The following is a 15,931-nucleotide window of genomic DNA, read 5'->3' as shown; positions in this document are numbered from 1 at the left end:
AGAAAGGCGCCAAGAAAGAATCACCTTGTCATTAGCCAATTGCCATTTTGAGAGAAATTCTACTTGACATCTTCACAAAGCTGTATCAACTGTTCTTACTTCCAGACTTATGACAATTAAAGCTGTGAAGCAGTTGTCAAGACTTGTAGTAAAATTTCTCTCATGACAATCAATCAAAATCAGTGCCAAAATTTAGTATTCCCGACAGATTTGAACATATCATACAATGTACTGTAGGCAAATAAATGTCATGGTTGTCCATAGCAACATATTTCAGCAGTGTGGAATTTTTTTGCCCATTTTCTGCTGCCACACGTGTGCAACTCTCATCCCCTCGACATGTCCCTGCCACTCCACATTTATGTGTGGAAGCCCCATTCAACCCAACATAGGCTATAGTTTTATATGAGTAAGACACTAGAGTGTAATCCTTTATATTGAACTTCTCTAATCCTATGGTAATGTAGTGTTCAAAGAGGCACAGAATGTCTATGTTTTCAGACTTCTCCAAATCTTCCAAACAGACAAGAAGTTGTTCTACCTCAGTACTCAGTTCTCTAATACTCTGTGACATAGGCTAACAGTACTTCTCTGTGCATTATTACACATTTTGCATGGCTCTTCTGTTATTGTTGGAAGCTGTTCTTGATTTTAAATCTGGAATATTTACTTTGTCTTCTTTTGTGAAGGCATTTCGGAAGGCTGGGTTTAGTAACTCTGCTTTGGCAGCACTGTCTTTGATAGTATCTCCATTGCTATGGTGCAGAGAAGGCATTGATTGTTTCTTGCCACCTACATACTTCACATACGACCAGAATCTCTTTGGATTTTCTGTCTGGTTTCAAGACAAAGTCTCATTCTGAAAACTGTTATAAGCATCTTGCAATTAAGTCCGCACTAAATTTCGAGCTTCTGTAAAAGATCACCTATCTTGGGGATTTTGCATCTGTTTAAAGTTGGCATGTTTGTTTTGTTGTTTCTGCAACAGTGTTCTGAACCATTTTGTGTACCAAGGAGGATCAGCTCTGTCGTTTGTTAATGTATTTGGTATCAATCTCTAAATTGCTGCCGATACTATTTCTTTGAACTCAAGCCACACCTGGTCTACACTTATATTATTAATTTGGAAGGAGTGGATATTGTGTCTCAGGAAGGCATCAAGTGAATTTTTATCTGCTTTTTTGAATAGGTATATTTTTCATTTATTTTTGGAGGATTTAGGGGTTACAATATTCGGTCTCGCTATGACAATCCTGTGTTCACTAATCACTGTATCCGTTTTGATGCTCATTATTAACTCAGGATTATTTGTTGCTAAGAGGTCAAATGTGTTCTCACAATCGTTTACTATTCGTGTGGGCTCATAAACTAGCTGCTCGAAAATCAAACTCAAGTTTTCTTTGAATATTTCAGCAACTGTATCATCTGAATTGGGAGGTCAGTAAAAGGATCCAATTATTATTTTATTCCAGTTGCTTACAATGACCTCCGCCCATACTAACTCAGAGGAACTATCTACTACAATTTCGCGACAACTTTCTCCTCTGAATGCGAAAATATTTTGTTGAGCCGACCTACATAGGGAGAAATGATCACCATGATAAAATACAGGAAATCAGAGCTCGTATGGAACGATATAGGTGTTCGTTCTGTCCATGCTCTATGCGAGATTGGAAAAATAGAGAATTGTTAAGGTGGTTCATTGAACCCTCTACCATGCACTTAAAATGTGATTTGCAGAGTATCCATGTAGATGTAGATGTAGAATGGTACTGAATAGCATATATACAAACAAAAGGAATGACCAGCAGGAGAAATTGCACCATGCAGTACAAAGTAATGAATGTGTCAAAAACCCGTAGGTCTAGGATAAATATTTCTCATTATACAATGACTGCAAACAAATAAAACAACATTGGACATATTAGTAAAGAAGACACCACAAGGCACTAACTAATTAACCACTTGTTAATAACAGGAGTCCTCACCATAGGAGAAATAATACTTTCACAGTTGATAGAGGTAACTCTATTCTTCAATATTTTAATAAAATACAAAAACATCAGAACCTCTATAGTGGAAAATACAGTGGAAAAAATGTGCATCTCAGGCATAGGCACATTATAAGAGCTGTTTACAATGACTAAAGAAATAATTTACACAAAACTTGCACACGAACTGAAAGAAAGTTCGGAGAGGAAAAGAGTACTGTCAAAGTAATCAAACACTTGTGCACAATTATTAATGTATTTAAGAAACTGTCCAATGAATATAGAGATATATAGGTCATCTACTTTTGATTTCATTATCCAATTTCCTATTCCAAAACTAAGCACACACACAGCAATTCATTCTAAGAATTCACTATAAACTAAAAAGTGACCAAGTAATACATTATTATTTTAAGGATGAGCTACACACAAAATAGACAGGGTATTGCGCCGATTTACTTGACAAGTGAAATCTGTTACAAAACACTTCCAGAGCAGTGGAAACTACACTCCTGGAAATTGAAATAAGAACACCGTGAATTCATTGTCCCAGGAAGGGGAAACTTTATTGACACATTCCTGTGGTCAGATACATCACATGATCACACTGACAGAACCACAGGCACATAGACACAGGCAACAGAGCATGCACAATGTCGGCACTAGTACAGTGTATATCCACCATTCACAGCAATGCAGGCTGCTATTCTCCCATGGAGACGATCGTAGAGATGCTGGATGTAGTCCTGTGGAACGGCTTGCCATGCCATTTCCACCTGGCGCCTCAGTTGGACCAGCGTTCGTGCTGGACGTGCAGACCACGTGAGACGATGCTTCATCCAGTCCCAAACATGCTCAATGGGGGACAGATCCGGAGATCTTGCTGGCCAGGGTAGTTGACGTACACCTTCTAGAGCACATTGGGTGGCACGGGATACATGCGGACGTGCATTGTCCTGTTGGAACAGCAAGTTCCCTTGCCGGTCTAGGAATGGTAGAACGATGGGTTCGATGACGGTTTGGATGTACCGTGCACTATTCAGTGTCCCCTTGACGATCACCAGTGGTGTACGGCCAGTGTAGGAGATCGCTCCCCACACCATGATGCCGGGTGTTGGCCCTGTGTGCCTCGGTCGTATGCAGTCCTGATTGTGGCGCTCACCTGCACGGCGCCAAACACGCATACGACCATCATTGGCACCAAGGCAGAAGCGACTCTCATCGCTGAAGACGACACGTCTCCATTCGTCCCTCCATTCACGCCTGTCGCGACACCACTGGAGGCGGGCTGCACGATGTTGGGGCGTGAGCGGAAGACGGCCTAACGGTGTGCGGGACCGTAGCCCAGCTTCATGGAGACGGTTGCGAATGGTCCTCGCCGATACCCCAGGAGCAACAGTGTCCCTAATTTGCTGGGAAGTGGCGGTGCGGTCCCCTACGGCACTGCGTAGGATCCTACGGTCTTGGCGTGCATCCGTGCGTCACTGCGGTCCGGTCCCAGGTCGACGGGCACGTGCACCTTCCGCCGACCACTGGCGACAACATCGATGTACTGTGGAGACCTCACGCCCCACGTGTTGAGCAATTCGGCGGTACGTCCACCCGGCCTCCCGCATGCCCACTATACGCCCTCGCTCAAAGTCCATCAACTGCACATACGGTTCCCGTCCACGCTGTCGCGGCATGCTACCAGTGTTAAAGACTGCGATGGAGCTCCGTATGCCACGGCAAACTGGCTGACACTGACGGCGGCGGTGCACAAATGCTGCGCAGCTAGCGCCATTCGACGGCCAACACCGCGGTTCCTGGTGTGTCCGCTGTGCCGTGCGTGTGATCATTGCTTGTACAGCCCTCTCGCAGTGTCCGGAGCAAGTATGGTGGGTCTGACACACCGGTGTCAATGTGTTCTTTTTTCCATTTCCAGGAGTGTATTTTAGGTAAGCATTCCAACCAAAGTTCACATGACAAAGTATCAGATATCCATCAATAACCAATCAGAGTTCGACATATGAACATAATAAACCCAACAAATGTGCTGATATGTGTGTACTTCACTGATCGCATTACAACTGACTCAGGCTGGCCCTGGGTCAGCTTATATGAAAGGGTCTTGGTTGTCTTATCAGAGGGTGCTCCTGATCACAAGTGCTATATGGATAGTGGCATCACACCAACAATATTAGTGTCATGCCACCTACTCAGTTTCCAATGTAGCATCTTTACAACACCCCTCCCCAGCATCGACTGGCAGATTAGATACTCATTAGTGGTGCATGTCCAAAGAAGCCACCACTGAAACAGGCAGCAGATGTATGTCCATGGGCATCACTGCAAAAGGTAGGAGCAGGACAAGGCTCAATGGAAGTTGCATGAGTCACCCCATGACTGGAAGGTCCACCAGTGGCAGAGAAACAGGCACTTGCACTCACTGACTAGGATGGCTGGGGAAAACTGTTCATAAAAAGTCTGTGGGTGGAGGTCACAGTATACATCATGGAACCATGATGGATGAGATTGTTCTGGGGATCCGGGCTCGGTGGTCCACCTGAAAGGTGAAGACTCAGCACCCACATGTACTGGTGATAGGCATGATATGTGTCAGTGGGTGTGGTGAGGGAGGTACAAACACTCTTCACCAGGCTGCAGCCTTCAGCCGAAATGGCTCTGTAAGATGCAAGAAAATCAGAGAAGATGTTAGGCACAGTATCAGAAATCATTTTCTTTTGGGTTGTGACCACAACTGAATCTTCTTTTTGTTCAATACCATTATCCAAGACGTTGAATCACAATTATTTCAACGATGGTTCCATTAACAATTACTTATGGAAATTCTATTTTAGTCCTTCTGGTGCCAGCCTCTGCAACAAGGACTCAAGGTTGTGGAGATAGTCCTCAGGACTGTATCTGTAACAAAGACATCACCAAGGCATGTGTGACAATTTCAAATACCTTGTAGTAACTTATCCATAAAATGTTCGAATATGACAGGGGGTGATAAGATTCCTAAAAACAACCAGTAATAATGGCAGAAGGTGTATGACGTATTGAACACAAGGTAAGATTGCGAAGCTGCATCCACGAGAATTTGAAAATATGCCTCTGTGAGGTCAGTTTTACTGCTGTGATCTAATTTTGCACAGAGTTCATCTGAGGCCAGTAGGAGATAAGTTTCAAATTCAGCTTGTGCATTTATTATTACTTTCAAATCATCACAAAGTATCAAGGTGCCACTGAGTTTGTGAGTTTGTATACTGTTTAAAAGTGGCATGATCCATCAACTGCAGAGAATAGGCATTAACACATCTTCAAGACTGGGCCTGTCCAGTTCTGTTTTTAAGGCATCCTTTGGAAGCAGGGGCACTAGGCAAGCTTTGAAGAAGTGCCAGGCAGCCATTGCCTTAAGAGTAATCTGAGCTTTGAAATCAGTTGTCTTCTCTAATTCAAATGAGAAAATTTGAGCATATCTATCACAGAGAAAATTACAGTTTTGTTACTGATAGGAGTGAAAATTCATCCTGTGAAACATTGATAAATATCTAGAACAGATAGTTAGGAATCCCACTCAAAATGGAAATATATTGGATCTAGTAGCAACAAACAGACCTGACATCTTTGAGGATGTCTTCATCGAAACTAGTGTCCGTGATCATGACAAGACAACTAAAGCAAGCAGAAAGATATATACGTTCAGTAACTACATAAAATATCAATAGTGTCGTATCACAATCAGGGAGTTGAAACTTTCAGTACAGGGCAGAAACAGGTAGAGGAAGTGTGGCTCATGTTTAAAACAACCGATGATGATGCACTGGATAGATATGTTCCCAGTAGAACAGTTCATAGTGGGAGGGAACTTCCATGGTATACAGTCACTGTAAACAAACTGTAAAAGAAATAGAGATCACTGTACAATAAGTGTAAAACAAAGTGTAGGGCTATAGATAGAAACTGAATGAAATATGTTTGGCTGTTAAGAGAGCAGGGCTTGAAGCCTTCAGTGACTACCAGAGCAGAATATTGTCAAATAATGTTTCTCAAAACCCAAAGAAGGTAATATGTAAAGGATGTTAGTAGCATCCAGTCACCAGCAAATGAGACAGAAGCTGAAACTGAGGGTAGCAAAACAAAAGCTCAAATGCTTAACTCTGTTTTCAAATGGTACTTTACAAAGGAAAACCCAAAGTATTTCCCCAGTTTAATCCTCGTCCCACTGATATGGTGAATGAAATAAGTATTAGTGTCAGTGGTATTGGAAACAGCTGAAATCATTAAGACCGAACAAATCTCCTGCGCTGATGGAATCCCTGTCAGATTCTATACTGAATTTGTGGCTGAGTTAGGCCCCTTTCTAATTATATTCTATTGTAGATCCCTCAAACAAAAACTGTGCCCAGTTCTCGGAAAAAAGCACAGGTCATGCCTCAAACTTCCTGGCAGATTAAAAGAGTGAGCCAGACTGAGACTCGAACTCGGGACCTTGCCTTTCGCGGGCAAGTGCTCTACCAACTGAGCTACCCAAGCACGACTCACGCCCCGTCCTCACAGCTTTAATTCCGCCAGTACCTCGTCTCCTACCTTCCAAACTTCACAGAAGCTTTCCTGCAAACCTTGCAGAACTAGCACTCCTGGAAGAAAGGATGTAGCGGAGACATGGCTTAGCCACAGCCTGGGGGATGTTTCTAGAATGAAATTTTCACTCTACAGCGGAGTGTGCGCTGATATGAAACTTCCTGGCAGATTAAAACGGTGCGCACACTCCGCTGTAGAGTGAAAATTTCATTCTAGAAACATCCCCCAGGCTGTGGCTAAGCCATGTCTCCGCTACATCCTTTCTTCCAGGAGTGCTAGTTCTGTAAGGTTCGCAGGAGAGCTTCTGTGAAGTTTGGAAGGTAGGAGACGAGGTACTGGCGGAATTAAAGCTGTGAGGATGGGGCGTGAGTCGTGCTTGGGTAGCTCAGTTGTTAGAGCACTTGCCCATACTAAAATTTAACATTCCAATTTCTACTTAATCCCACTAGGACAGTGCCGACTCTGCATGAGACTAACTGAAGACCATTTTCCATTGACAAAATTCTAGCCTGGCTACACTACTGATAAATGTTCTTGCAATGAAGAAAATATTATCAGCCACTCAACTTCCACCAGATTTGTTAGTAGCTCTAGCTTATCTATATTAGATGATATTGTTCAGGATTTCCTGAGAATAACACAGCCTTTTGTCTCTGTGTCGAAAATCTGCGAGCCTTCAAATATAACTACACTCAACAGCAGAAAGTGTCCCACTCTTCACTTGGTTTGTTAAATGGTGAAAAAGGCATAAGCTCAGGTGGTACAGAATATGTACCTGTTAACACCCACTAATGCTTGCACTGCTGTAATATTGCTGCTGTTAGTTCATGGTAACACCTCAAAGTTGTTGTAATTCCTCCATGGTTGAAAACCCAAAACTCTTGCATAAGTACAAAAAAATGTTAAAAATCTTATTTGCAAGCATCACATGTGCTGAGTTATTTCAACTTTTGTAAAGGTGAGTTACACACAAAACAACTGTGCATTCACTCCAATCTTCTGAACAAAGTGAAATCTGTTCTGGAATACTTCCAGAACCGAGCATGCTATTTTAAGTAAGCATTCCACCAAAGTCCAGTTTACTCAGTATCAGAGTTTTTTGAAAAAAGAGGGGTGGTGGGGGAGGGGGGCGGTGGAAAGAGACGATAGGCACATTTCACTGATTACATCAGAACTGACTCAGACTATCCCTGAGTTCAGTTCCACACAAGAATATTGTGTGGTCTTGTCAGAGGGCGCTCCTCATGACAAGTGTCATCTGGGTAGTGGCACCATAGTGACTGACAATGATGATGATGTTGGTTTGTGGAGTGCTCAACATCATGGTCATCAGCACCTGTACAGTTTCCAATTTTTCCATTTCCAGTCTTTCCACGTCCCAAATGATGATGAGATGATGAGGACAACAGAAACACCCAGTTGCTGGGTGGAGAAAATCCCCAACCTGGCCGGGAATCGAACCCAGGACCCCATGATCCAGAGGCAGCAACGCTTTGACACAGTGATTGACAGCAATATTGTGCCAGCTGCTCAGTTTCCATAGTAATGTTGAGTGGCACCACTATAAATAACAAGAGAGTAGTGACAACATGGATGGCAAAATTTTAAGTTACACTATGCCAAGACACTGAGCTTTGACACTTTATGCCAATACTTTCTCATTCTAAGGCACACATTCATGTCCTCTGAACAAGTCATATAAAAATTTATGTTAAAGATATAAGCAGTACTGTATGTCTACTGCCCACAAAACTGAGTAGAAATCGTGATGAAAGCATGACACAAAAACATTTCATTGTCATATGTATGACGTGATTTTCAGTAGTTTAAAGACTTGAGATAAAGCTAAACTACATACCAAAACTGATGATATCAGTTTAGCATAAACATTCTAAAAACATTAAAGTAATGCCACTACAGTTACTAATTTGCATTAAGTACAGTGACTGCAGAGCATGAAAGAAAAACTTACTTATTTACACATAGCAAGTACAATGCTCACACCTGACTCACTGATATCGAGCATCATGTCATTTGAAAGCAAACTGTATCATCAGAAATAACTCTATAGTACATAAATGAATCAGATGATTCCCAACATTATGAAGAATGCTCTGACAAAGCTTTAAAATGATCATGAGACTGACAGTTTTGAATAATGGGTTTCAATTCTTTTAACTTTGTTCTTTGTTTTGGTCCCATAGCCTTCATTCCCTTTGCGTCATGATTACGCTTTGAATTTTCACTGAATCTCTCCCTTTAAAACAAAGTTTGCCTTATCTAATTTATTATTCAGCTCTCACATTTGTATGCATGAGTGCAAAAATGCTGGTCATAAAAATTACAACAAAGTAATGCAATTTTTTTTATTATTTTTCTCCTCTTTGAATTTTCCCCTTGTTATTACATTCATGTTTCTTTCTTTGGAAATTAATTCACTCGTGTTACTTCCTTATCAGTTCATTTACCTGGTCTATACCCTGCACTAGGATTTTCAGTGACATTTCCCTTTTTCTGGATGATGTCCTTATTGAAAGCTAACTAGTACATACATTTGACTGGCTACATTCTCCTGGCCAACTATTATGAACCAACTTGCTAATTAATTCTGAAGAAGGATATTATGTAAGTAATTGTCTTCTGTCTTTTAGTGAATATTGGCTTTCATTTTAATTTACTTGCCAATATTAATATTGCAACTGAACCTGACCTCTATACTTAACCTCTACCAAAGACTGAACTCTATATTTCGGCAGATTGAGTACATACAGAATCCTTTTGCTGTTCGGAATGTACTCTATTCCAGCAGTATACACTTATTTCTCTAATTTTGAGAAATAACACACCATAAAGGTGAACATTCCTTTATTAACAACATTGTTCACCTGAAGTTGCTCAGAAACTATCTACAGTGTGCTCAAATTTGCATTACTCATTTTTCACAATTTCAAATTCTTGTAAATGAAATGGACCATGACAAAGCAACACTCTCAAGATAGTTCTTTAACAGCCTGCTGAACGTGGATCTACAGCAAACAGTTGTCTCTCAAAGGCCTAAGAGCCCCTGAAACACATACAATATCATAACAAGTACCATCTTTTCACAAAGTTAACAACATATATTTTTTACAATCTCATTCTACATCAATATATAAAGATTAATATATCACATCAAATCATTCTCAATCATACACTGTTTTGATGGTACTTGTACCAGTCCCTCTGATGTAGTTATTACTCCTGATTTTGTACCATCACAATAATCCAAACGATTAGCAAAGCTTTCAGGCTTATTTATGAGCCAATTGATCACTCAGTACCTCTACTATGTGGTGATATGTTTCTTTTACTCCTTTAGTCATTTACATTCCACCACAGACTTTCCATTACCATACTTGCAACTACCATTCAGGAGCAATTGAAACATGCATTTCTGTTAATACCCACTTGCAGTGTTTACAAAAACAACACTGTATGGACTATTTGTGAGTCAGGAGGTAGTGTCATAAAGACTATTTGATTAACTTGGAGAAAAATAGAAAAAGCAAGCACAAAAAGACATGTGAAATTCCAAATTTACAAACAACAACTTCCACTTTTGTTTCTCTACATGATACTGCTTACATAATAAATCAGCATTCATACCTGTGAAAGTTTCTGCAAAACATGTGCAGGAGTAATATGAGCACTGCAGTGAATGGTAGCCACATCAGTAGCTCTTAGTTTTTGAAAGCAATGTTGTAATATAGTGCTGAAAAAAATGTTTTTTAGTCAAACAAACATATGCAGAATACATTATGTCAAATTAAGTTTTATCTCTAAATTGATATAATTACAATTAATAAACAAAGCTTAATTAAGATTTCCTTTTGCATAAAGTCCATCAGCATCTGCACAATTTACAAAATGTAATGCAGGATATCTGCAAACTTTTTAAGTACAAAAAAATAAATACTAGCTTTTGTCAGTCACTTTCTCTAAGCTTCAATGGTTTCCACACATATATAATGGCACAAATGGTAAAAAATCTCTTTAGGTATATGCAATCTTCTGGGCCAGTTATTATGAAGAAACCTACATTGAAGATAATGATTACTAAGACAATAATTCTGTGGATGTGGTACAGTTTTTGTTATGGTCAAGTGTTATAGATTAGAAGCTAAAACAAATTTCCAAGATGATTCAAGGTAGATTACATTCTGTTGACAGAAGTCACATTATATAATTTATGACAATCTTTAGAGAAATTCTGTTCTAACTTCTAAATTATCAGACAGCAGAGCGAAATTAATTGTCCACATAAATCAATATGGTGATTTTTGTCCCTTACTGATCAGCTCAATAATATGTTACTAATACCCTTTGGTAAAGCAGTCATTTCAGATCAGGGACTACAAAAAAATGTTTTCTGAAACACTAGTTTTTGATTCAGTGCAAAAAGTGTATGAAGAAAAATACTACTATGTACATAAAGCTACTTCTAACTAGTTTACTGTTTTTATTTAGTGACTGTCAGCTAAGCAACTTCATAATAAATTAATTTTGCCTCAAAAAGGTTTGAGAGAACATTTATATATTATGAAGACGGTTAGATGACAAAGAGTTTTTGATACCATTACTCATGGTGAAAAACAGCAGTCTGGCTAAAATACTTTAAAATTGGATTAAAAACAGTCTTGATCACAGTAAAAATTTATTACAGTGGTTGCCAGCTTCGGTCAGAATGTCGCCATCTTCAGACCATTTATATCATGATGGTAGGTGGTTGGCATTGAACGAAGCAGATGTGACTCCATGAACATCTAATGCTCAAACAACTGTTTAGAAAATTTCAGTACCTGATTTTCATAGAGCAATGTCACTAATGCAAATGCAACCTCTCACACACATGATCACAGTCTCTGGCTGCCAAGACCAGATTGCGTGCAGCAGCATACGATGGCAGAAGCAAACTGGGTTAAGGAGGAGGCTAGGGCAGGGAGGGGGACAGATAGCAGGGTAGGGGTGGGGGACAGTAAAGTGTAGCTTGTGGGAGCATACAAGTATGAAGTGGGGAGAGGGTAGGGCAGCTAACTGCACTCAGGAGGTTGGAAAGAGCGAGGGAGGGGGGGGGGGGGGAGTGCAACAGAAAAGATGAGAAGTAGGAAGACTGTGGGTGCATTGATGGAATAGTGGGCTATGTAGTGCTGGAATGGGAACAGGGAAGGGGATAGGTGGGTAAAGGACAATTACTAATGAAGTTATAGGCCAAGAGGGTTACAGGAATGTAGGATATATTGTAGGGAGAGTTTCCACCTGTGCAGTTCAGAAAAACTGGTGCTAGTGGGACAACTCCAGAAGGCACATGTTGTGAAGCAGTTATTGAAATGAAGAGTGTCATGTTAGGCAGTGTACTCAGCAACTTGGTGGTCCATCCATCCAACCACTGTGCTGTATTCTACATGGGCCTAACAACCAACAAGCTGCCTGTCCACATTAATGGCTACTGACAAACAGAGTCCAAGAAACAGCTGGAGCACTCACTTGCTGAGCACACTTCCCAGCATTACATTCTTCATTTCAGTGACTGTTTCACAGCCTGCGTCATCTGGAACCTTCCCACCAAAGCAACTTTACCGAATTACACAGGTGTTCACATGCCAGCACTACACAGCCCACTATTCAACCAGTGCATCAACAGCCTTTTAACTTCTTTTCCGCACCCCCCTCCCCCTCCACCCCCCTGCCATCCGTCTAACGTCAAGATTACACGTAGCTGCCCTACCCTCTCCCCACCCATGTGTACACTCCCACAAGCAGCAGTTTACTGTTTCCCACCTCTACCCTGCTACCCCTCCCCCTCCCTGCCCCAGCCTCCTCCTTAACCCGACCACACAGTTTGCTTCTCGCATCATATGCTGCTGCTCCCAGTCTGGCCTTGGCAGCCAAAGACTATAGTCATGTGTATGTGAACTGCAGTTGTGTGAGTGAGTATGTTGTCTAATTCTGATGAAGAGCTGTTTGGCAGAAAGCTCTGTTTGACAAGTCTTTTTGTTGTACCCATCTGCAACTCAGCATCTCTGCTATATGGTGAGTAGCAACTACACTTTTCATAATATTGTCATTCCTCCAATCTGGATACTCCAATCTTCCATTAGTCCATTTCCTCCCTCCTGCTCTGCCAATCTCCTCCTTCAGCTCCCTTTGTCCATTTCCTCCACCCTCCCCCTCTGCCCATCACCTCCATCCCTCACTCTCTGCCCATCTGCTCTTCCTCTCTCCCTGTTCATCTGCTCCTCCCCCCTTGTCCACCTGCTCCTTCCCCCTCTGCCTATCTCCTCCTCTCCCCCTCCAATTTTAGCTTGATCCTCTCTTTGCCCAGCTCCTCCTCCCCCTCTGTCTCTATTAGCTCCTCTCCCATCTCCTCCCCCTCTCCATCTCCTCTTCCCCTGACTTTCATTTTTCATTTCCTTCTTCCTCTGTGGATCTCCTCCTCCCCCTCTATCATCTGTCCACCTTTTCCCCTTTCCTTTCCCTATCCACCTCCTCCGCCCTCCTCTCTCTGTACATCTCTCTGTCCCGCTGTCTCTGTCCATCTTCTCCTTTTTCCTTTCCCTGTCCATCACCTCCTTTCCCCTCTTGATGTCCATTTCCCCTCCCCCTACCTCTTTCTATCTCCTCCCCCTTCTATCTGTCTGCATTTCCTCCTTCTCCTTCTCTGTCAATATCCTCTGCCCCCCTCCTCTGTCCACATTATCTTCCCCACCCCAACATGATGCTGGTGATTCTTACCTGCATAGTATTTCTTTCAAGATAGAAGCTAACGTGTGTACCAAATTTTGTTGAAATCATTCCCAGGGTTTAGGATGCGCTTTTAGCCATGGCTTTGTATGAATACACACATGTCAAATATATTTCATATATACCGTATTTACTCGAATCGAAGCCACACTTTTTTTCCGGTTTTTGTAATCCAAAAAACCGCCTGCGGCTTAGAATTGAGTGCAAAGCAAGCGGAAGTTCTGAAAAATCTTGATAGGTGCCGCCACAACTAACTTCTGCCGTCGAATATATGTAGCGCTACACAGGCATGCTTTGTGGGCACAATGATAAATACTGGCGCCAAAACCTCTACGTCAGTAAATAAATTAAAAAAAAAAAAAAAAAGGTTGAAGACGAGCTTTTTTTCTCCGCCCCGAGTTTCGACCACTATGTTATCCAATGAAGTAAATACAAATTCCGTATTGTTCATCTTCGAATGTACCAGAACTTCAATGTACTATGAAAATCCGACTGGCAAAACTGTTTGGAATGTTTGTCAATATGGCCAACTCTACGTTCTGAATTTTTTCCTACCTGTGAGAAGAGATGGTTGCTAATAGGAATGTGATGAAATGTCAATCACATGCAGTATTCTCTTCACCATAAGAATAATAAGAATATAAACATTTTGCCATGTATTCTTTCGTGTTTGCTGCTATCTCATTTAAATCCTGTCTGCCTAATAAACTACGAAACTAGAGAGAGAGAACAGCAAACGCGAAAGAATATACGTATCGTGTAATGTTTATATTCGTATTATTCTTGTGCTTAATAGTGATACAGTCAGAAATGAAGCAAGGCAACTGACTAGATTTTTAAATCTAAGATGACTCTAATTTCTGTGCAGAATTTGATGTACTAAAGAAGCGGCCGCAAAGATTTTCAAACGGAGAAACATTTTCGCCCAACTCTCATTCAGAACATGTTCTATCATACGCAGTCTATTATTTGGTTCTTGTTGATCATTATCAAAGAAAGCAGCGGTGTAAGTAACAACAAATAGCAGTCTCTTGCCATTGTTTCGCTAATGAGACGACTCCTTTCTTTCTTTTTTTTTTTTTTGTAAGCGGCGGTAGCGCGCACAAAAGCAAGCCATGCCATGAGTGGCACAGGCCGTAAACACGCACTATCAGAATGCGACAAACAATGCATGACACAGTACAGTAATGCACTTTCAGCTTAGAGTGACATAAACACCTATAACAAAGAAAACAGCACTTATCAGATCAAAGCAAAATAAACAATCGATTCAAACCAGACGAAGCACATGAAAAAGGAAAGGTACCCGTATCAATACAGACGGAGCGCCTGATGCATAGCACTACCTGGTAAAGTTTAACTGCTAAGCTTACGACTCGAACCAAACTACTGTAGCTGTATCGTCATTCATTCGACTTAAATTGTGTCTCATATTACAATGGACCAACTTTGTTTCGATTTGGAGGTGCGGCCTAAAACTTTTCTCTCCCCTTGAATTTCGAGTCTCAAATTTCAGGTGCGGCTTACATTCGGGAATTTTTTTTTTCCTTTATTTCGAGTCTCATTTTTCAGGTGCGGCTTAGATTCGAGTGCGGCTTAGATTCGAGTAAATACGGTATTTAACATATTTCACACATATTTATACACATATCATGCATTATCTCTAGCAAATTTTGCCATGCAGTTTCATTTTCATGTTGCTCAATGTTTATGATATCTACTCTCCTAAGCTCTATGTTGTACAATTATATAACTTTGCAGGTATATCCCGGGTATATGCGGGTATGGTCTACAAGTTTGTTATGAATAGTTAGTAGCAAAGAAGTAATAAATTAAAATTTCATGCATTATGTGGCAGTTTTTAATGCATTTCAGTGTTTATGACTTCATATCTCCTGAATTATATGTAGTACAGTGTTAGGCAGGGCATATCAAAAAGAATCAGCTGATTTCAGAAAATCATAACTATTATGTTATTTGAGATATGTGCATGAACAACATACTGTTGGGAAGAGCAAACTCTCAAGTTTTATGTGGTTTCTGCTAGGTAGCAGCACTGCAAACCCGCTTCAGTTCTAGTAAAAATGATGTTGGGAAAACAGAAAGCATTTCCTGTTCTACGTTTTGTGGAGTGCAGGTCAGTAATAACAATTCACCATGACTTTCATACTAGGAATGGTATGGATCCTGAAGTGTCGACAGAAGTGCCGACACAGTGTGATTTGAGGGGACCGCTATGCACTCTATAAACCCACGAAGGATGGCGTGAGGTCTGAAACAGGATACGTAATGAATGCTATAAAGAAAAGTACGTAGCTTCTGGAATACTTAACTTTAATCCATCCTTGTTGTATACATCGTTCTTGATGAGACATGCTTCATACGATAACTATCAATTGCTATGTAAGGCTAATGGCGCCTTGCTAGGTCATAGCCATGGACTTAGCTGAAGGCTATTCTAACTATCTGCTCGGCAAAGGAGCGCGGCTTCGTCAGTGTAGTCGCTAGCAAAGTCGTCCGTACAACTGGGGCCAGTGCTCGTCCGTCTCTCGAGACCTGCCGTGTGGTGGCGCTCGGTCTGCGATCACTGA

The 15,931-nt window shown here is 41.2% G+C and overlaps 1 protein-coding gene across 1 annotated transcript in view; it reads right to left on the bottom strand.

Moving 5' to 3' along the window:
* The window catches only part of LOC126236667 (cytoplasmic dynein 2 heavy chain 1), an 873,274-nt gene that overhangs the window by 388,330 nt on the left and 469,013 nt on the right, over positions 1 to 15,931 (bottom strand). The window contains exon 40 of the mRNA XM_049946146.1: positions 10,206 to 10,311. Coding sequence (XP_049802103.1) covers positions 10,206 to 10,311 — 106 coding nt within the window. The remainder of the gene's footprint in view (positions 1 to 10,205; positions 10,312 to 15,931) is intronic.

The sequence above is a fragment of the Schistocerca nitens genome, chromosome 2, assembly GCF_023898315.1.
Source record: "Schistocerca nitens isolate TAMUIC-IGC-003100 chromosome 2, iqSchNite1.1, whole genome shotgun sequence".
Taxonomy (NCBI): Eukaryota; Metazoa; Arthropoda; class Insecta; order Orthoptera; family Acrididae; genus Schistocerca; species Schistocerca nitens.
The sequence above is the reverse complement of the archived record's forward strand: the minus strand, read 5'-3'. Positions and strand labels throughout refer to the sequence as shown.